The sequence below is a fragment of the Sitodiplosis mosellana genome, unplaced genomic scaffold (genome assembly GCF_009176505.1).
Source record: "Sitodiplosis mosellana isolate CC-2019 unplaced genomic scaffold, AAFC_SMos_1.0 Smas_scaffold_11, whole genome shotgun sequence".
Lineage (NCBI taxonomy): Eukaryota > Metazoa > Arthropoda > Insecta > Diptera > Cecidomyiidae > Sitodiplosis > Sitodiplosis mosellana.
Window position 1 is genome coordinate 501,457 of NW_022595253.1, and position 23,871 is coordinate 525,327.

The following is a 23,871-nucleotide window of genomic DNA, read 5'->3' on the forward strand; positions in this document are numbered from 1 at the left end:
CGTTGCTTTCGTTCATTTTTATTTGTTCGCTCGCGTTTCATTTATTATATATGTACATATAGATTCAAACGCTGGGGTTGTGTTAGTGCCTGCGCTCAGCACATCCATCCATATCCATTCGCGAATACAATACACAATATCTCGAGAAATTGATTTGATTGTGGTTTTGTTCGGTGTAAATTTTTTGTTGTTTTATTCGATTTTCGTTTGTTGATCGTGCGCTCGTGAATGTGCTGCGTATTTGAACGTATTTTTCACTTACATTACACTTTTTTTCTCTCCATATTCTGTATATCCACTCTCACCTCGACTCATTCCCATATACATTTTGCATTGGGTAAGCGCTTTTCGCTTCCCATCTCCAACGATACATATACGTAGTGTATGTACATAACGATGGTGATGTGTAGTTTTCGGTTTTGATGGAGAGCTGAATACACGAAAAAAAAAAATAAAAGAGAAAAACAAGCATTGAAGCAAACGAAATGTTTTATGAGATACATATACGTCAATTTAACGACGAGTATTTATGTGTGCAAGCATTGTTGACGAAACGTGGCGAAAACGTCGAGTGTACATCGGTGAATTGAAAAAGCAAGCAGCAGCAGCAGCAGCAGCCACACACTGACGACCACATAGCATACACATCTTTGGACAGACAGAGAGAGAAGGAGCAAACGAGCAAGCTGTGGCTGAGCTGCGAATTTAATATCGTTCAGCTACATATTGGTAGATAAGTCATCGCGTGGTGGCATTTCAACGTAGTCATCGTTTGTGTCTTTATTTCGTGTCATCAATTTGGATGGAGCGCAAAAACAGCCAATTAACCATTGAAAACGAAGTTTTTGTTTTTGCTGTTTGGTTTGGTTTTGTTTTTCGGTTTTTCACGGTGATGAACGTCATTTAAAGAAAGAGCACAATCAAATAAAGCGGAGCAAAATTATAATCAATTGAGATCATCTCATTTTTGAAGCAGCCGGGAAGAAGCAGGCAATTCATCCGGCGCACCAATCACCGTTCTGTTGCTAACGACTGTTGACGTGATATAAACATTTTCAGGCAGTGGTACGAGAAGTCAATTCGAATGGGTGACAATTACAATTGAGCCAGCAAGTTTTGTCATTTCCTATCCTTCTTACGCCAATCCAGCTCATTCACTCTGTCCCATCGGGAAGTCTGAAGCGGGTGCGCGCGCTCGTACTCACAAAACACACCGAACAACATCGTTAAGTACTCACACTTGGGTTTTCGAATGGTGAATGAGGTACGGTAAATAGTCGCGCATATATCGACTGGGTGTTGAGTTGAGAGAGAGAGAGAGAGAGAGTGAGTGTTGTGTGTCTATTATCTGGTCTCATTTGGCTGTCGATTTCGGGATCAGTTTGCAATTGTTTGCCTTCAGGCTCACACTCATCGTCGTTCGTTACGCCTCTTCTATCTAATTTCACTCTGTTGTCGGCGCGCGCGATATAGTTCCGAGTGTGAGTGAATGTGTGCGCCGCTGCTTTGGAACACAACACACTGTTTGTTTGTTTTCCCGCACTGGTACCAAACTCAAACACACACATTATATTTTTGGATATCCTACAGTGCACTCGCACGTGCAAACATACCGATTCTATTCAGCTGACGCTGCGACAAATTAACAAAACCAAATCGTTTTTATTTTCGCAGAACAACACGTATGAGTGCTAAAAAGCCAAGTGAGAACTGTTGATACATTTTTGTCAATTGCTTTTAAAACCACACACACTTTTAACACAAAAACATTGAAACATCGCTGGCAAACGCATTCTTGTGAACGCGCTACCGCTCGACGAAATCACCTAACATAAATCACAGCATTTGTGCAATCAAATATAAACGTGCATACTTCCTAATCGATAACAAACTAAAGAGAGAGAGAGAGAGAGAGAGAGAGAGAGAGAAAAAAATCAGTGACAACAACTGAGTGGGTGTGCGGAAGTAAATTATTTTTTTCTTGTTGTCTAAATTGACGTGTTGCTATAACATTCGTGTGTCAGTTGTTAAGTGATTATTATCGAATTAAATACGATGATTTGTGGCAAAATGGTGTGCATGTGATTCGGTGAGAATGCATCAACAACAACGAATCTAATCTACAGCAAATAATCAAGAACAGAGAATCCAAAGCCCCGTAGCAAAGTATAATAATCAAGAACAACTAACGGATAATTATAAAGTGCAAGGCAATTTTTTTTTGATCAAAATCTTCGATCTTGTTCGTTGAACGGAAAATGGCAATAAAGTGACACGTCAAAACTTTCACAAAAAACTGAGTTTTGTTCTGTTTTTTTGTTTTGTTTTGATGTGCAGAAATATTCATCATCTGAAAAAAGAAGTGTTTGTGATTTTGTTCGTGCATTTGAAGATTTCCGTCAATAGAATTTCAAGCAAAAAAAAAGTGTGTTAGAGTGCACCTGAAACGGTAAAGAACAATCTAAAAGGTATCATGCTGCTTGGAGCATCAAATCATTGCAGTGCGACTGCAGCAGCTGCAGCAGCTGTGGCCGCTGCATCAAAAAATGGCACGGACTTTTCAATTGCGGCCATTATGTCCAGAGGCTCAATGAGCCGAGAACCATCCGAACGTAGCCTCAGTAAGTTAACTCATTCGAAGTCAACTGATATTATGTATATCTCCAAATGTGGCCGTTACTTTTGATGGAATTACTTTTTTGCTCTCGAAAATATTCGCAGTACAGCAACGCAATCTAATCTCGCGCCTTAATCGCACGAACAGGAAAAAAAATCACACAGCGAATAATAAAAATTAATTCGACGCATTCCGCAATTAGATTCGATTTACAGTTACACGTGTAAAGAGTTCTGGAAGTGTGCGCATTTTACTCTTAATTATCGCATTCATCTTGTGCCATTGCGCATTGGGGATCATAAACACGAGGCATTTTACATGACCTTTTTTCTCTCTCTTGCTCGCCCGACCTCACTCGCTAATTCCCATTCCATCTCTTGAGAAATACCGTGTTGATTTGCAGATTGCACGAAATGCATTTCGATCGAAAGCGCGCACAATAAATCATATAAAATTTAGAATAGAAACAGCAATTCGCATACACACACTCGCTCAAGTAATAAAGGTTAAAATCCACAAAATGCATTAACAAAAGTACTAATTGCAAAAATGCACTGAAATATAATTGAAACAATTTTAATTGAGGTCTTTTTCTCGACAAAAGAAAGAAAGAAAAACAAAACAATCACAATTGCAAAAAGGTACAAACACATACGAACAAAATCACTGTTATGTGTGCTTCTGTGTACATGAGGAATTAAATTAAACGTTTCTTCAAGTCATTTGTTGGCTGTTATATATTATTGTTCTGTTTATTTCATTTGTTTATGAGTTATTTGACTGTTGCATTTCACAAATGAATAGTCCCCGCAGCCTATTTGCCTTTTTTTTTCTCGAGATTTCTGCTAAAATGGAATGTGCTATTGTCGCACAACACCATAAATTTTTTTATGTATTTTTTCACGCGAAATCCAGACACAAGTGAAATAAAAAAAAAAAAAACGAGTTGAAAACCAATCTGTTAGAAAAATTTACAAAAACGTAATTAATTTAAATATGGAATTCGGATCGTAATCGTTTCAATAGAATTGCGGGTGTTGCCAAGTTGACGATGTGACCCAGTTTCAATTGAAATTTATACTACCATTTACTTCGAGGTTATGCACACATTGATTGCATTTTACAAATCTCGACAGCGACAAACCGTTATGTCACACATCGATTCCTTGTCGAATTAGAATTTTGCTCAATTTATGGACGAGCCATCGGAAGAAATGTCCAATTCAACATTCCAACATAGCTCAAGAAGAACATGATCAATGAAATTTATATTCGTTGGTATCATTTCCAACGTTGATGCCATTCATCAAACATTTCAAATCGTTTGATATTCCCGCTGCGATGCACTGTTGCCATCAATTCAGAATTTATTCGCTTTTTTTCGCTTCAAATCATTTACAGCAATTTATTAGGATTAGCACAAATGGCATTAAATATTGCATTAATCTTGATCAAACTCGTTAAAAACTTGATCACCCGATATCATGTATTTTTTTTACACTCACGTCATGCCACAAGTTCTGTTTCGATGCAAAGAACCACGATAATAACGTTTCACTGCAGCAACTGCACAGAGCACACTATAATAAAATGTTCGCAGCCATTAAAACACATTCATAATAAAAACTGAATCGAAAACATTAGCTTAGAAATGAATCATTTTAAAAATGATTGAATATTAAAAGAAAAGAATTCTTTTTATCACAAATCACAGGTCCATTATCAATGGATAGATATGCAGAAATCGATGATGAAGTCGATGTTGAACAGTGCAGTGACTCAGAATCAAGACGAAACACACGGAAAACAGGTCAAAAATTGTTAGCATCACCGTCATGCGCATCGGATGATGAACGATTAACTCCTGAACAGATTTCGGTAAGTAAAAAAAAAGATGAAAAAAAATGTTCATCAATGCAAAACTTGAAATGATTTTTTAAAAAAAATTCTTCTCAATTTTACTCCCAATCTGCCAGACCAAAACTCGCCTGACTGATTCATGTAACTGTGATGATTTAGCCCCGATACAATGTCACTTGGAAACGAAAGAATTGTGGGATAAATTTCACGAACTAGGAACGGAAATGATAATTACAAAAACTGGCCGGTAAGTGACTCAACAATATGCGAACAATTCATAAAAAAGAATAACCCGAAAATTGGATGTAAAAACCGCATTGAACGTAAACGAAATTTTAAACCGCATCGCAAATAAATTGCGAAAGCTCCTTAAATGGCCGAAAATGCAATTGTATTTAAATATGTGCATAATAAATGGAACTCAATCAATTTTCCCTGGTTGCATCAACCGTTGAAAATCTCTCTCACAGTGGCGTAGCGCATCGTTTAAAATGTGTATTCGCTTGAATGGTGCTGCAATTCATCTTCTTCAATCTTTGCATTTTCGGCTTTGAGAATGGATGGTTAAACTGGTTCTCGTTACTCAGAGTACAGTTGGGTTCTGCTGAAGAGTTCGTTCACAGTCGACCGACCGAAAATGTGTGTATGTGCTGACATTTTTATCGATTTTACGCAAATGGGTGCTATATCGAATGCATGCATGGAATATTATCGACCGAAGACGAGTAGCCAGAGTGTAACAGTAAATAAATGGCTTGGCAACGAGCACAAATCACTTCTTCGTTTTCGGGAATCGCGCGCGCATTTTTCCCGTGGAATATGCTATTTTCGGAATTAACTTCAACTCCAACGGTCATGCTCAATTTGTACAATTCTGCAACGCGATATATTTTGATTTCGGCGAATTTTCTTCATTCAAGTTCTGAATGGAAGCTGAGTTTCGTCTTTTTTAAATCGAAACTCGATGCTTCGAAACAATTACAATTTAATTTCGTTGAAGAGAATTTCTCAATGCGACAATTATCATCGAATTCATATAGAGAAGCGTTTACACCGATGCGATGCGATAGTTCTCACGGCGTTGAATGTGTGTCGATCATCGAAAACCAGATTCTCATTACATGGCTATAGAAATTGTGATTAGCTGAAAATGCTCTTGAGTTCATGGCATTAGCTAAGAATGAACTCTACTCAACCGAATTACACGCTTCGATTTGAGATATTCTAGCAGAGCGATGCGAGAAAAACTTTTTGACCGAAAAACGAAAGACAAACACTCTTAAAGAAAAACGGCAAACCAGTGAATATAACCACATCATATACACTCTGTCGTCGATTAGAGAGGCATTCAAAGAATTGATAGTATTTTTTTTCCAAAGCTCTCTCTCTCTCTCTCGTTGTTTGGAGAATGGACCTCTTTTATGACAACATCCGCATCGCTTCATTTGTGTCAGTCATTGTTTGGTTGCTTTCTTTGTGCGTTGCTCTTTTTGTGTATTTGGCAAAACTGGCGTTCGTTTCACTGAAATCGATACCACAACAACCGAAGAATATTTCGCATTTTGTTCATTTTTCGTGCGCTTCACATTCATGCAATTTTCCACTTTACATTTTATTCCATACGGGATTTCAATTGTGTCGTACTATGCGTGTGTATGTGTCATTTTTGGTTAGCCTTATTCATTGAATTGTTTGGTGATGTCAACCGCTAAACCATCATATCTTCCTCTTCCTTTCGGGTGCTTATGTGTCAAAACATACCATAAGTCAGATCCTTATTATTAATTTTGTTGTTATGAGAGGTGGTTCCACATTTCAAAACTGACTCGCTCGCTCTCACTCACTCTCTTTCTGCCTTTTTTGTCACTTCCATTCAATAGAAAATTATTCGTTTATTTATTTGAATTGAAATCGAAACACGTCGGTCACAATGGCATTTGAGGTCTGCGCCATACAATGAACGAAAGAGAGGCTGATGTTCGTATTGGCACGATATTAAAACGACATAACATTCACAATGCACACACAGATGATCTCTTGCTGCTGCTGATTTTCGATGCAATGTTACACTCTCGGGTGTTTTTTCTCTCTCGTCTTTTTGTTCTCCGATTTGATTTTTTTATGATTATTCCATTTATCTGCCTTTTTTCCACTCGATGACAATAAAAAAAAAAACGAATACAGGGTCTTTGCCCAGCATAATAAAACAATGTGATTTTGTGTGAGCTAAACTATATGTGATCCGGCATCTAACATTCAGTTTAACACAATTTACTATTTATCTCTTGGTTGTTGTGTGTGTGTGTATTTTTTTCGCACTGAAGAATGAAGAGGGATTTTCGAATGTTATTGGTGTTAATTTTCGATCTTGATTTACTTGCCATGGAAGCCTCACGTAAATGATGCAGAAAAAAGAATTAATGCGTTTGTGTGTGTGTGTGGCATGTTAATGAATTCTCGACTGCAGTCGTTTCCCGTTGGAATAAAAGATTTATTTCATTCGTTTAGCTGTGAATTTGTGACTTCTACACCGTAAATTCCGAAAGGAATTGATCTCTATTTTTTTTCCACCTTATTTGCGTGTTTGTGTGTGGCTTTTTGAATTGAAAATGTGAAAGATCAACTAATGAAGGATTCCACAGCGTTTTTCTTTTTCCGCGTGCATTTTTTTCCCTCATCATCTTCTCAGCGTAGTACGAAAATAACACACGATTCGTTGCGCGGCGGCAGCTAAGATTTATGATTTGCATTTCAATGCATTTTTGAGATTACGTGGCGCGATGTGGTTTGTGGATAATTTTCAAGAGATTCGATGCACGTTTGTTTTTCAAACAGAAATTCAAAAGAGTCGAATGAAGTCATTTCGGTGAAGCGCCAGCAGCAGCAGCAGCATCAGCAGCCGTTTGGTTTGCTTACGTTGTGGTCGATGCATTCGAAATGGCGCTCGCACATAAAAATCCACCGTGATTATTCAAGTGAGTGCATTTGCATTGAATACAGCATAAAATTCGCAAATTGAATGAATCGATTTCAAATGGCAATGGATATCCATTGGATGCGAACTACACTTTGAATGCAACGATAAATAGTGATGGCAGTCAGACAAGCTGAAATAATTAATGGAAAATGAACAAAACTAGATGACAGGCACCGCAACAGAGGGAGACACACACACATACGCAGACGGGTTTATATGGTGACAGTCTATTCATACATCGACGCGAGCGTATGTAAATTTTCATAATACGCGATCAGCAGCTGTTTTACGACCTAATAAATTTAATGCCATGTATGCCATAGGCCAAGCAACACTCCGTGTGCTTAATATACGAGTCCACATCATTTTAGTTAGGATTGTTTTTTCTCGGTGACTTTTGGATTTCGTCGTGATCGAGTCAAGTCGAGAAAATCCTCTCGAATCCATTCCATGTTGACTGGTTATCACACAATGAAAAAAAGAGAAGAGAAAAAAAACCAGAGACCAAACTTCCATTCATGTCGGGTGTAATAAATGTCGTTGCCACTCTCAGTTCATCACGTTCCGCATTCGAAAATAAAATCATTAAATATTATTTATGTTGTTCGTATTTATTTTATCGAAAATATTTGTTGTTCTGCGTTGACCGCACTTCGTCATGCAGTGCGGCTTTAAAAAAAAACCAACAACTTGAAATTGATTCAGAAATACGAGGCAAGGGAATTTGGCTGCTCGTTTTTTCCTCTCGTCCAAACCAAACAACACACCATTTAAATGTGAAAACTCAAAAAATTGAATATAAATTACTTTTTTAACAACTCCACACCTTAAGCCCGTTTAGCTAATTCAACGGTATTACAACAATGTTTGCTTATGACACATTCCCAACCGAATATTCAAAGTGGTGGCCTGGTCCGTGGAATTTTGTGGAGATTTTTTGATACAATTTGATGGAATATGCGCCCGAAATGCTAAGGCATGTTTGAGTCACCTGGTGAAATTAGTTGAGTATTTTGGTAATCACTCCTAATTGGTTTACCTATCGAGAACAATCGTTTTATCATTTAATCCGACGCCTACGTACAAGCAGTGCGCCATTGAAGCACACTTTAAATGGTTGATAGATGTGAAACAATACCTTGGTGCTATAAACAGCAGGAAACACAGTGTTTCAAACACTTTTGGATGAATGAAGAATTCTCGAATGCCAAGAATTTGGTGTGATGTTTCGAAATGCCTTCTTCAGTTGGATGCTTGAGCTAATGTTCCTCTTCAAGCTGCGCTAATGCGAATATCTTTCGAAATTATGCAAATGGCCGAAATTATCAAATTTCCAGTTCGAATTAAGCATATCAAATTATGAATGAATTCGATTTTTTGAATATAAACCAATCGACGTTTTAATTTATTACATAAATGCGAATCGGAAATGGAAATTGCTTTTTATAGCACGAACGGTGCTTTTGAGAATATCCGACGGTAAAAAAAAACAAACTGATTGATAAAGTCATAAAATGGGAACAATAGCAGATTCAACACGCCAATATATACATGAATTCGACAATTTGAAAGACGAAATCCGACAGAGAAAAAGGTTTACAACTTGCTTCGAACGACACAAACACCAAAATACCAATTTATTAAGTTAGACAAAGCGTTTTTTGATTGTGTAACCCCATCCATTCTTCGAATGCACACTGTGCATTGCACAGTTTGATAATAATAATCCAATTTTTGGCAGAAAATCTACACACAAAATTGCCGTCAATTTATGTCGATTTAGTCTACGATTCGTGATGAATTTTCAAGCAATTTATTTCCTCTTTTCGGAAATCATAAAAACATAAAACGATATCATTTGCAATTCGGATTGGCGCGTTCGTTCTCTCTCTCTCTCTCTCTCTCTCTCGCTCTCTCTCTCTCTCGCTCTCTTTCTCTCTGTGTGTGCCTTATTATATTGAGGTGGAGGTTGTTTGGATGCATTTATTACACGGGAAAATTGAATCAAAAAGCGCAAACTTGATTGGACACGAAAACAATAAATCAAATGCTAAGTAGAAAAGCACAATTTTTACGCCAAAAACAAACTGCATCGGAGCAAGAGCGAAGAAAAAATGAACGAAAAACATGCAAGACACATATAAAGTCGGAGGTTCTATGAGACGAACCAAATAAATAAACGGTATACCAATTGTGAATCGAAAACAGGAAACACACAAAACACACCAACAAAGAAGCAGTCTTGTGGTTAAGCAACCACAAAAAGAGAACATCGATGTACAAACAAGTCTATTTTCAGTGTCTGAAGTCATCGTTACTGCTTGCTTGTTGTTTCTTTGTCTTTCTTTCTATTTCCCAGATGCATATTATTGCTGCTTGCGTTTATTTTCATTTCCTTATTTATTCCATTGCCAATTTTGTCTAACGGTTTTGATTGTTTGATTGCATGTCGTCTAAACGTTTCCAATTTAAATTGATTTCAAACTGGCAACTATGTTTCAATTCAGCGATCGAATGATTGAGATTTCGAGCCGACTTCGAAAAAAAAACGACGATTTTTGTCGAGTTTTCGATGGAGAAATTGACAGAAATTAAGACTTTTTTGGGTTAGAGAAAATTGAGAAACAAACAAGTGAAAAAGGAAAAAAAAGTTGAAAAACAGAAAAAAAGAGAGACAAAAATAAGAAGAAAAGTTACGAGAAATGTAATCGGCAAATATTGAAATATCAATTTTCGTTACGAAAACAAATATTTTTCGATTCGAGGCTTTATATCATTTCGCTTGAACCAGAATTGAAGCAATGATTTGGTTTGAATTACTTTGCTCGAAATTTGATGCATGTCAGTAATTGTTCTGGTGCCGACAAAAAAGCCTCGAAAATTCAAAAGGATACAATATTTTTGGGTGAAAAACCTCATTTATCAATTGTACAACTGCACTTCATTCATGATTTCGACATAACATTTCCGACTGTACACGAATGCACGGTAGCATTTGAATGAATTCGAGATAAGTAATAGAAGACATTAATTCCTTCGGTTGAAATACCAAACAATTCTTTCTTCTCTCTTGATTTCTTTACGATTCATGAAATCTATTTCAAATGATTCTTCTTCTCTCCAAATGAAGAATGTCTCTATCGAAAAAGGGTAATTCAACTCGAGATAATTTCCATAGATTTTCATTCATTATTCCGGAAACAATTGAATGGATTTGAAAAAAATGCCGTCAGTTTGACGAAAGCACATGCAGTTGAGCGATTACGGCAAATTGTATGTTGATATGAAAAATGCGGTGCGCACGGTTACCGCCGAAAAAAAACAAACCAGAAATGAACTTGGAAAGCATTACCGATTCCCGAATTGTATTCTTCTTGCGTTGGTTTCGAATGGGGCTGTCGTAAAGATAAAAAGAAAATTTGTTTTTGTTCATTTTCAAGATAATGAAAAGGTCTTTAAATAACATTAGTTTCATTAAAATGATATATCATATGATATGTGTCGAGAGTGTGTATTACAGGGCACTTCACATATGTGTGTGCCTGAGCGCATTGATTGAATTTACCGACAGCACGAACGCGTTGAGAGTGCCAGAAAAGTAAGACAGCCAAAGACAAAACACAGCGCATTTTCTATATGGAAAAAAAGAGCATAATCGTAATAATAACGACAACAACAACGGCACAGACGCTTTATACAAAGAAGAATATGGCTTCGGGCGCGTACAAGTCATTCTGTTATTCTGTGTTTTTTTTTCTGTGTTGCCGTTGTTTTGTGGTGTGTGCAATTTGCCGAAAGGATTTTCAAACATTCGTCACATACTCAGTAATATATTCACTTCAGCAAGTCTAGTCAAGAGCCGACGCGATATCATACATAAGAACCGAGAGAGTGTTTGGTGAAATACTGCTTGAGCAACGTCCCAGATGCGGCAAGAGCCGGGCGAGCGAAGAAGAGACAGCAAGAGAAGACGATTCGAAAATTAGAAACATGCCAGCCACCAATGCCAGCCGCGCACATCGCTTTTCGAATGATGTGTGCGCCGGTGCAATAGCTTGAAGTGCGTTCGTAATAAATGAAAATAACACCTATCTTAAATTGAATGAATGGCCGGATAAATTGTGTGATAATTTAATAAAGATGAACGTCGAGGCAAACGCAAAAATAAAAACAGCCCGGCTGCTGTAGCTGCTTGATTCTTCGTCATCGTCATCGTCTTTGTTGTTTTGTGTTTTTCATCGAATCTCCGAAACTGAATGAGAAGTGTTGGAAACGAATGGCAGAATAATGCCTCGACACGCAATCGAGCTGAGAAAGAGCGATAGAGAGACAGAGACGGTATGCATATATCAAAACGGGCTGAAACTGATCGACTTCAAAGACTTACGACGGCGTAAACACACAGAGTGCGAGCGCTGAGTTTTGAACATGACTACGAATCGTCACTGATTGATGAAATGAAAAGAAAGGAAAATTATTATGCATTCAAAATCTAGAATTAAAAATGAAGGCACAAGAAAAACGGTGCATTAAAAAGCAAAACTCTCGATAGAATTATGTGTTTGTGTATTGGTTTGTGCGGCGAAAAGCAAAGGAGCGAGAAAAAAAAACTCGCACATTTTTACCAATCCATAATATTACGCTGAGGTGAGATAATTGGCAATAATTAGACGTTTACCGTAATTAAAATGCAAATTAATCTTGATGCGCTTAAGATGCTGAATATTGAAAATATGCGCAACAACAAAGTATTTGCATTTTTGTAATTAGACGGCTGATGTTTCTAGCGGAGGAAGCGCAACAAACACACAGCGAATATGCTATTAATTAAGAGAGATAGAGCAAAAAAAAAAGTTGTGAAAACGATAGGAAAACTCATCGATCGATGTAATTGAAGCATGCGTTCGTGTCGATTACGCGATACAAAGCAAACCCAATATGGTTGGCACAGTTTTTTTTCTAACGATTTTCGTACAGCGTTGCTCATCACATCGATGCTAATTGTGATGACATGCTAATGATTGATCGTACAAATAGTGGCCGACAGTGAGAGAGAGAGAGAGAGAAAAAACAACACGAGCAATTTCATCAAATTAATAGGCGAGAAAGCATTGAGAGTGGTGGTCGGTGATTATTATGTGGACTGGGCTGGTTATAACTGCTGTAGAAAATAAAAACAATCACAATGAAAAATACTTTAACCAAAAAGCGTTCAATAGACGAGAGATAATAAGAATGAGATGCAAAGAGATCCAGAAAGCATGGACTCGGGCCAAATTGAGTCTTAAACAATGTTGTTGCATTAATATGTTGAAATTGCTGGATTAATAGCTGCTAATTATAGTTCAAATGAGTAGTAAGTCCATTTGACGAAGAAACAACGTTGAAGTCATCATTTTTCATCACGGTCTGAATTCAATAGCCATTGACACTATGGTGCTCTTTATTTTGACTTGACTTGAGTGAAAAATGTGTGCGAGAAAACGTGTGCGATTTATCAATTGCGGAACAGATACTGAAAACATAGAAATGGCCATAATTTTGCAGAAGAATAGCAATTCTATCGCACCTTAAAAAAAACCAACTCAAACAAAAGTTTGAACAAGTACAAAAATGTTTGTAGCAAAAAATGACGAAGAAGACACATACAGATCAGCGGGTGGTAAAACGACGATGACCCAGTACTAAAATCCATCGAAAAAAACAACAACAACCATACCAACATTTTATCTTGAATTACGTTCATTAAATCTGATTGGCAAAGAAAGGAAACGATCAAAATGAAAAATATTTCTTAAAAGCATGAGACACACACGAGTCAAAAGAGACAGAGCGACCGAATTCCAGGCGATTTCCAACAACGTTGGCGTAATACAAATCGAAAAGATCTTTCTCTCTCTCTCTCTCTCAGCTAAACCATCTCAACAATTTAAATGAAACAAAAATCGATCTCTCTCGAACTTGCCAAAACCCCCAGCAACAGCAAAACAGCGCACAACGGATTGACTGTAACAAATTGCTGATGAAAGCAAGTCATGGCTTAACACAATGCCCACCAAAGGTTAGCAGGCAAGCAAACCGAAGGAAAAAAAAAACACGGCAACCCACAACAGCAAAGAATGTGCGCTGTCATACATGCTCTCAGTGCATGATGTTTCTCTCTCCGTTTTTTTTTTATGGTTTCTTTAGAAAAATCGTTTGTGTATAAACATTTGGATAATTTTTTGGACTTTTACGCAAACACTGCCATTGTTCGAAGCGAATGCATGTCAAGAAATGGCTTAAAGTCATTTTTGATCCGCTTTGTCAAAACCTTTTTTTTTCTTCTCTCTGTTGTTCTTTTCCAACAATGATCCTGAACAAATGTAACAATTTTTAAGTGACGTAATTGAAAATCGCTTGCCAAAAGTTCACCCGAATGCATTCCAAGCATTTGGTTAATGTAAAATTGCCGTTGGACGAGAGGAGTAAAATTGTGTGTTGTTGGTCATTGGGTAAAACATTGGTTTATTTCCGGCTGTCGATAATTTCATGTTTTGTCGATGCGTTGCATTTGCTGAATGCATTTTGTTTTGACTCTATCGATTTCCGGATGGCAGAATGGGCTAGTTTTTTTCTTTCCTTTCTTACTTGGTGCTATTTCCAATGCCGCGAGGCTAAACAACGCCCAAAAAAAAAATAAATACACCGATCAAATATTAAATATTAATCGATGTAATGAAAACAACAGCAGTAGCACCATCGTCCAACCAAATCAACGTCGTCAAACAAATGCTTTTTTTATTACATAAATGAAAATGACCGACGATGACGACGACAAGCGGAAAACAAAGAGCTAAATTATGGCCGTAAATGAACGATACTACTATGGTAAATGTAGAAAGCAATATCGTCATCAAGGCACAACCAAACAACGGAACATATAGTCTGGTGAAAGACAGTATTCATCGAATCGATCAACTGTTACAGCAAAATATAACCGAAAATCGATTAAATTGCTTTATGCGACATACTTGCGTTGTTGCGCTGTGCGTGCATGGGTGTTTGTATGTGTGTATGTGCTGTACGGTAAAGACAAATTACTTGAAGCTTTTTAATTAACTCGGATCGATTTAGATGAAGGCAAACATATAAATGTAGCCAAGTGAAAAGCAGTAATCTTCGTTGCTGCTCGTGATGACAATCAATCAACTAATTTCTAAAAACAAAATTGAAGCAGTTCCGTCATTTGATGTAACACAAAAACCGACTCAACTAGATTTGGCGTTTTTCTTTTTTTTTTTTTAAATATTTCCGTTACTCGATAGATTGCCTGCGACAGGAAAAGTGTCTGTTGCTTTGCCAACGCTAAAAGCAGTAAAGAAAAATTGAACGATCAAGCATTTTATTGTTATTGCCTCCGCCACAAGCCGTTAATCGTAATGTAATTCATAATAATTTGCACCGTTTCATGCGCCATGAGAGAATCTGTGTGTGTGTTTGTGTGCAGCGCTGCATACACGAACCCGAAGCGACTCGGCCATTAAGAAATTATGTAAAATATCCCCATATGTGTTTATTCGTGTATGTCAACACAAAAGTGAAAATTATCTTACATTTGCTGCTAATGAGCGATTTGCATGCCTTTGCCAATATTTCCGATGCCGATCGTTTGCGCGCCCGCACGAACCTCTGCAGCAATATTGACGCAGCGACGGCGGCAATTCGAAAAAAAAAACTCTAAAATTATTGCTGTTACTGCAGTAAATTTGATGTTGATGATTACAGTATTGCTTTCTGCAGCTATTTGCTAGTAATCAAAACGGAAAGGGGAAAGAAGTGGGTAAAAACGGTGTTTTTTTTTTTTAATTTTATTTGAACAAAAGAAAAATGTTTTTTTGCGGATGGAAAAAAACGTATTTTCTTGATTTGATAATAATGTTATCAACCAATCAAAAAGACATAAAAATTGGCGATGCGTGCGAAATGAGTTTAATTAAAGATTGTCGATTTTCGTTATCCGGTTTTACCCCCTTTTCTTTTCGTTCGACTGCGGTTTTTATGGCACAGGTGCAATAAGAGAAACCTTCCGATTGCCCAGTGTCGATGAGATCGGAATTCATGCAAATCACACGCAAACCTATTCTTGTTTTTATTGTATCCGATGGGGACCCTATTTCACATCACAATGTCAATAAGAAATAGAATGCGTTAATGAGACAAGTTGATTTGCGGCGAGAGAGAAAAACAGGAAAGAAACCGAGAGAAACAACTTCGAGCGGCGACGGCAGTGGCAGCAGCGGCCGATGCATCTAATTGGATTTAAATGTGTGAACTTCATGTTCTTGCATCCGAGTGAATTTTCTCGCCTTTTCTTTCTCGCTCTCAATTCCAACACGCATACACAATTCGCACTTGTATGATCTGCATTTGCAAACGCTGCAGAAAAATAATAATAGTTTAATTGGTTATGTCTTGTGCCATCGCATGCGAATCGATTTTTTTTTGTTGAAAGAATAACAATACTCTTCACCGTACAACGAACGCAATGAACTTGCAAGCGATCATCAATTTTTGTGTATTTTTTTTTTACAGGCGAATGTTTCCGACAGTGCGAGTTTCGTTTTCGGGACCATTGCGATTTAGCCAACCAGCTGATCGGTACGCCGTTCTAGTTGATGTTATTCCGACTGATGTTCGTCGCTATAGATATGCGTATCATCGATCGGCGTGGCTTGTGGCTGGCAAAGCCGATCCACCACCACCACCACGATTGTATGCCCATCCAGACAGTCCAATCAGCGTCGATGTACTGCGGAAACAAGTGGTCTCTTTTGAAAAAGTCAAACTTACCAACAACGAAATGGATAAAAGTGGACAGGTAAGAGACACTTTCTATAGTTTTTATTCAGGCAGGAGATTTATAGGAATTTATTTCCACTAATTTACTTGAAATACGGAAGAAAATGACAAAAAAAAAAATGAAAAAATACCAAAGAAAAAAGAAAAAAACAAAAGAAAAAAACTTTTGAGTCAATTTTCATTAAACGCAGCGTAAATTGCCTGCAAGCCCACTCAAGCCTAGTCTCTGCTCATAGCTTTATTAGAACGCCAATAAATTCATTGATTATGATATCAGCGGATCAAACAATAGTCAATAAATTTTATTCAATTGCCAATCATTCTAAATTGTAGCTGAATTTGCCATCCGAAAAGTAACAAAAAAAAAAAAGAACTCGGAATCATCCAAAGGTGGATTAAATATCGTTTCACATTGAATTATGATGGTTTATCGTTGCACAAAGCAACCACTCAAATCGAAACATGAATGCCCACTAAATAACATGAGCTCAAATATAATCTATTGGTTTGCTCAATATTTTGTCTAAACACATCTAATTTATGTAAATGTTATTGAAAATTTAAAATAATGTGTGTATTATAAAGCGATAGAGGAGGAAAGAGTGAGTCAGTTTTATTGGGGTGCATAAAACCATCTTTAAAAGACTGTAACATTAAAATTGCACAAACAAACAGATACAAGCTAATGTTCGTATTAAGAAGGTTTGCCGTTTATCCGTATGATTTATTGTGTTGTGCTCATGCATGAGGACCCTCTTTTTGGTTGTAATCATCATCAAACACAACAGTGTTTCGGCAATAATTCATCGTTTTTTCTTCCTGCAAACTGTGTGTGTCTCTTGAAATAAAAAGACCCAGTGTTTTTTTTCTCCTCATTTTGAATTTATGATAAATTTTTGTAATTCAATTCGATTTTGTTTCTCTCGAGCACTCCGCACCAATTTTATTGATTAACGCGCGTTGAACACGTCTTATTATTATTAATAATCATCATCGCCAATTGATTACAAACTTTACAAATTGATACAAAGCACACTATCTACATACTCATATTTTTTCGTGGGTTTTATGTATGTAAAACGAGGCTAAAAAGTCAGTTGCGTTTGGAGGGTCGCATGTCGGCGCAAATAAGTTATGCATATGTCGATTCATTTTCATACTCATTTCTCTGGAGTGCAATCTTTTTGGTGTGTTTTTTTATTTGTTTCTTCATGAAAATGAGCCGAAAGCCGTAAAATAAAATATAAACACACTGAGAGAGCACATGGTGCTCGTTTGTTTATACGTATTCCATAAACGACCATTTGAGTGTTTCGCTCCAAAATTCACTTTGATGTTTAATTAATTGGGCAGTTTTGCTTTGGCCGTGTTTGTTTTCATTGCGTTTATTAACCACCGGAATTGGCGAAAATTCTATTTTTTTCTACTGTGCTCCGTCCATTTCTTTTGTTGAAATCGTTTGTGTATTTAAAAAATGTCGTTAACGCTTTATGATGAGGCTAAATCGCACAATTATCTACAATTATAAATAGTACTAATACCAATTTGGTCTAACTGTCGGTGCCATTTTTTTTGTTTATATGGCGCGTTAAACGGTTGCGCCTTTTGGTATGGAGTAATTTTCCAAATGAAAAACATGGAACGAAAGGCGTAGCGATAAAAAGGCTCAAAATTCAAAATTGCTTGAAAAAGGATTCCGTTTTTCGGTGGGTAATTAAAATAATGATCCTTTGCATGAAGTAGAAAATACGAAAAAAAAACATATTAATTACTGGTTGGATGGACGGAATTGTATGCTTTCAAATATGACATTTAAACCATTCGGTATTTCGCTGCTGCTGTTGCTGTTGCTTCAGCCAGCTCTTGGGGGAGGATCATTGAAAAACACACGCTTGCGAAGCTCCTTGAACAATTTAACATTTAATTATTCATTTGACGCCCAGCAATTTTAATAAGAAAATGGTTTCATTTCGAATGACGATGATCAATGCGATCGAAAAATCAATTGTAACAATGGTGCACATGTTGAAATTCAAAACACACAATGGTCTATCATGTTAAAACTAGCAATTAAATATCCAACATGTAATCGCATGTAGGAAATTTCACAAACAGATTCGTCAACGCATGAGAAACCTATAAATGGATTCTATTTTTTTTTCCGGCTGCATTTGCCGCATACAATTAACACGATAAGCTCATTTACATACGGTGTCTATGTCTATCTATAAATAATAATAATTCATACATATGATAACAGCATTACACATTTTCGGTGCCTGTCACTGATACAAAATTTGTCAATAGTGTTTCTCATGCAAGCGATTACATATATTTCTCATTGTCACTATCGTCGTTTGTGATAATGCCTTGCTTTGTGCTCCGCTCTGATTCCGCGGCCCGATGTTGTACAATTATTGTTGGCTCGGCATGTCTGTCGCTGGCACATGCGCCATATTTTGAATTACGTATGGATTTTATATATATACCGGAAAGCGATTTCACACAAATTTATTGTTTACACACAACCAAAAGCCATATAAATAATGGGCTTGCGCTGACATTTCGTGTTTATCACCTTTGAACGTGTTTAATTTATGATTCCACCATGTATTGCACTTCCTTTGTCAATTGCTTCGGTGAATTGGAGCAATTTGTCCAAAAAGAGTCTCGTTTTGGGGATTTGAGTGTTTTTTTTAATGGGTTGAAGTTACATGAAAAAATATGATGGAAAAAGAGGAAAAAGTAACAGAAATGAAAAATGGTCAAGTTTTTTTTTTAGCTAAAAATGCTTTAAATTCTGTATAATTCCAGATTGTTTTGAACTCAATGCATCGGTATCAACCGCGGATACACTTGGTTCGACTGTCACCGGGTCGCAATATTCCGACAACGCCGAAAGAATTACAGGAATTAGATCATAAAACATTTATTTTTCCGGAAACTGTATTCACCGCCGTGACGGCGTATCAAAATCAACTGATAACTAAGCTGAAAATTGACTCCAATCCTTTTGCAAAAGGCTTTCGCGACAGTTCACGACTGACGGAGTACGATAGGTGAGTGAAAAGAAAAACTTAATGTATACTTGTGTTAAATTCCAAATTTTTCAACATTACGCAAATTGGTGTCAAGCGCGAATTAGGTGAAAATAAATTATTGCCCAAAAATGGAGTTGTCTTCATGAAAAAATGCCATTACATTGTTGCTTCGTTTGGCTCGAACATCGAAAGTTCTTGATTGTCATGATTGAATTCAGCACTTGATATAAAATTCATTTTGCCTCGACAATCTCACTTGACTTCACAACAATGGCAAAAGAAGTCTTCCGTCGAAAAAAAAAACGCTCAATTTTTATGCTTCAAAAAAGAAATTTCTCTTCATGTGCGAATATTTTCACTTTGTTTATTGCAAGCGCAACCTTAAAATAATAAATTGATGTGGTTGATGTTTCAACGTGTGTTTTACGTGAAACTCAAACTTGATGATAATGATGAATGTATAATTGCCATTAATGATAGCCCCGTTGTGTATGCGAAGCACATTAAATGTATGCGAGGTGTTAAAAAAAATTATCATCAATCTGTATAGTGAGTCAAGTTTTCTGGCGAATAACCGAGAGGCGAGAAAATATATCAATGCAGCAGAGAGAATAATTTTTTTTTCATTCAAGTCTGTCAGTAGAGTTGCCATAGTAAACACTTCTGAACACTGTCAATGAAGAAATCGCGTGTGTGTCCTGTGTAGATAATAATTTCCGATCATTTTCTCGTCGATCATTGGTTCTATGCACGTCTAGATTACTATTTTTCTCGGGTGGTAATTTTGTGTCGGTGAATAAAAATCAAGTGTCAATTTGACGGAGGTCGAATGTTTATCGAGTGAGAGAGAGAGAGAGAGAGAGAGAGAGAGAAAGAGAGAGCGAGTGAGAGGTACACAAAGTGAAATCGAGTTATGTAAAAAAGAAGTGCAACGAAGGGAAAAAAGAGTACTTAAACTTAATATTTCCATAGTTTTAGCATGAATTCGCTACTTATTTTCGTTTGATAACCTCTGCTGCCGTATTCTTAATGGAAAGCCACTCCGATCGCATGTGCATCGTTTTGTTCCATCGCACATCCATTCACATATTGCTCTCTCTGGTACACGTTTCTCGCATGTTTAATGCGAATATGATGGTGGTGCGAAAAAAAACACTGCCGATGAACTAAATGATGATATGTTTAATAATAACCTGATGAAGAAGGTATTAATTCGAAGTCGACCTGCACATAGCGCAAACGATCTAGAGAAGCGAAGTGAAAAAGCACAAAAAAAAACACCATACATATGCGGAATGAAACAAAAAGTGTTTGCCATTTTTAATGAAAAATATCGTTGCAAAAATGTGATGTACACACACAGCCTGGACACAATGGTTGAGTGGCTGTGTTGTGATGCAAGATGAGCGCGACGAGAGTATGTGCGTGAAAATGGGAAGAAATTTGAATGTATTGCGCCCATGGCTTATATCATCGGTTTCACAAATTACAAGGCGGCTTCTCTTTGATGCGCACCGTGGCTGAATGTAGTATTCAGAAGGATCGAAATCGAACACACCGAAAAGAGTTTATTCATTACATTTGCTCAATCGGGTCAGCGCGCAACATGCATATAGAAATGTTTGCACACATAAAACATGTAAGCATGAAGCAACAGCACCAACAACAGAATCGGACGTTGGTCAATTTTTTTTCTTTAGTTTCTTCTGCTGTTCGCCTCATCGACGAGCTGCTTCTTATTGCCCCGATCGCAAACGCAGTATATCTGGATGAACATTAATATTTTCAATAACTTCGTGTTTCTCTCTCTCTCTCTCTCTCCACCACGTCTATGGCTTTTCTTCTGTTGCTTTCAGCGCACCAAACCAGCCGATTTATGTGAAATACTATTTCGGTTCATGGCTTCGTCTTCATTCGTTCTTTAGCAAGTGATTCAATTTTGTTTATCGCTCTGCTTTGAATGCGTTTACGATGCTCTCCTTCTACAATCAATCTACAAAAGAATCCGAAAAAAAACAACCTATCTCCACTCCGTCTGCCGTGTTTGTGCTAATTTTTTTTTTCACCCAACCGTTCTGTTTTTGTGTGTGCCTCTTATTGCCGCTTTTCGCACTCGGCGAAAAATTGTTATACAGCGCACGTAAATCGCGTTCAGATGTTCAACAGCATAATGAAAGTCATTAGAGCTGTTTTGATGTTTATCCGTCGAGGACGGAGAGCCTGAATGTCTACCTGTTCAGCAATCGGCACACACAGCTTCGTTGCCACATATAACACATATGTAAATTGGGAAGAAAGGTGAAGCGCATCACCGTGTTCGAGATGTGCTGGTAATAATATAGGATATTACGGCATCAAAATGAATTGTTTTTCGTATTTCGTTTTCTTTTCCACCGCTTTCCTCACTCGCTTGTTCGAAAAGTATCGTCGTTTCGATGGGTTTTTCGCATGATAAGAGAGAAAGAGAGAGCAGCGAGTGCGTGAACAAAAGAGGGACAAGGCAGATTCAAGGCATTTTGTACTTGCGCTGTCTGGAAACGTTAAAAACCTAAACTGTTCATCAGCAAAGATCAAAGTGATGCACTCACAGAAACACACGGCCATAAAGACGAACCGAAGAAGAAGAATAATAAGGCGAAAAAAAAACAACGAAACGGACACAGAAAGAGCCCCGAATCACCAATTCCAAAACGAAGATGAAAAGGCGGCAAACTTGAAGATATCATCACTGCTCGTACAATGCTCGTACAATGTAAAATTAGGTGTTAATTGACCATCAGTATAATTAGTGAAATTTATAGGTTCAGATTCGGCATCACATGCATATATGCATGTATTACGTTTTTTATTATAATCACTATTATCCAAGTATTCCCTTCTTCCCACATTCGGCGCGAACAAAAAGAGAAAAAAAGGATTTCTTTTTTGGTGTGTATGTGACTGATGCTCGTCAGGATTGTTGCCTGATATTTTCGCTGTTGAATCGTCAGAAAAAGCAGTCTTTCCGTTCACATGCTATGGCTTTTTTTTTCATCACTTTTGATTTGCTATCGCTTTTGTTTTTTTATAATGATTCGCATTTTTAAATCATTATAAACGCGCGTCTCTAACGACACCAATTCCCAGCGATATCGATCGATTGAATCGATCGATCGTTTGATCAAACGAGTTTATTTATTTATTATGGTTGAGGCGTAACCAACAAAATCATCCGAAAAAAATTGCCCATAAAATGATTAAGTAAAAACGGTTATTTTCAATTAATTTCCAGAGACCCGATGGATTCACTGTTGCTGGAGCAACACTTGCGAGCACCGTTGCGATTCTTTCCCGATTCGATGCTAGCACAGTTTGCTGCTCAAGAATCGGAATCGGCTTCAGCTGCTCTGTTGGAAAAGGCACGTCAACACTTGCAGATGATGGGTCGTGCACCATATCCCGATCTACTATTGCCGCAAATGTATCAACGATCAAATTTTTCACCGTTAAACTTAGGCCTGTGGCAAAATCAATTGCCACCCCAATTGTCTGCCGGCTTTTTGTCAGCGGCTGCTTTTGCAAATGCTATGGGCAATCGTGCACCAGTTTTACCGACCACATCAACCGCGGCGATGCCACTTCAAATGCCGACAAATCAACTGCCCTTGACTCAAGCCACATCCATCATCATACCGCCAAATTCATCGTCATCATCGGATTCATCATCGCCCGATTTGCGTGTCAAAAACTTTGCACGTTTCAGCCCGTATCCGTTGTCAAATCATCATCCACGGCGACAACAATCGTCACCATCAACACGCAATTCACCAAATTAGTTTGTATATTTCACCTTTATTTTATTTGTACGAAATGAAATATTTTACACACATATTTAGTTTAGAGATGAGACTATTTTAGACAAAAGCATTTGCATTTTGACCATAAATTCGGCATTTCGATTTTCACCTCGATGTGTTTTTCTTTAGTGTAAGCCTCTATCGGAGGAAATCAGTTGAGAAATATACGTTTATCATAGACTAAGTATTGAATGTTCCTTTTATTCGCCGAGAAATTCATTTTTATTTATTTTCTGTTTTCTTCGCGAATTGCAAGCGAATTCTCATGCCGCCTCCTCCCTATTTTTATTCATTAAGCTTCAATTTGATGTGTATATTTTATTAGTTTTGCATGATTCACTTTTATTTCGTAGCAACGTGTTCAACTGAATAAATTCAACGAACGAATGGAGAGTAGCAAATTGATTTATTTGATACGCTGTAATGTTTTTTTTCTTCTGATTTTAAAATTCAAACACAAATGTTCACTATATAGTAAAACACAACTCAATATGTATAAATGGTAGCATTAAGTGAGTAATATCTTCTGTACAAATAGCAACAAAAAAAAATATGATGATGAAACACAACCGAATTCACTCAAAAACGTTAAAACAACACTACAACTTGCTAACAACACTGTTTTGTGCATAGAACAATTAAGATGAAAATAATAAAATAAATCAAGTGGAAGAAATAAAATGGAAATAAATCTTGAAA

General features: G+C 37.2%; 1 protein-coding gene across 2 annotated transcripts; it reads left to right on the forward strand.

Annotated features, from left to right (window-relative positions):
- The first annotated feature begins 1,930 nt into the window (after window positions 1–1,930).
- Window positions 1,931–23,871, forward strand: LOC129567379 (T-box protein H15-like). Of its 2 annotated transcripts, XM_055444205.1 has the most exons (7): window positions 1,937–2,089; window positions 2,338–2,621; window positions 4,332–4,495; window positions 4,594–4,724; window positions 16,029–16,314; window positions 19,110–19,354; window positions 22,608–23,838. In XM_055444205.1, exons 2-7 carry the CDS (start codon window positions 2,474–2,476, stop codon window positions 23,149–23,151), a joined length of 1,518 nt encoding a protein of 505 aa, XP_055300180.1. In that variant the 5' UTR covers window positions 1,937–2,089; window positions 2,338–2,473; the 3' UTR covers window positions 23,152–23,838. The 2 variants fall into 2 exon arrangements, with proteins under 2 accessions (XP_055300181.1, XP_055300180.1); XM_055444206.1 differs by having other exon boundaries at window positions 1,931–2,621; window positions 22,608–23,871.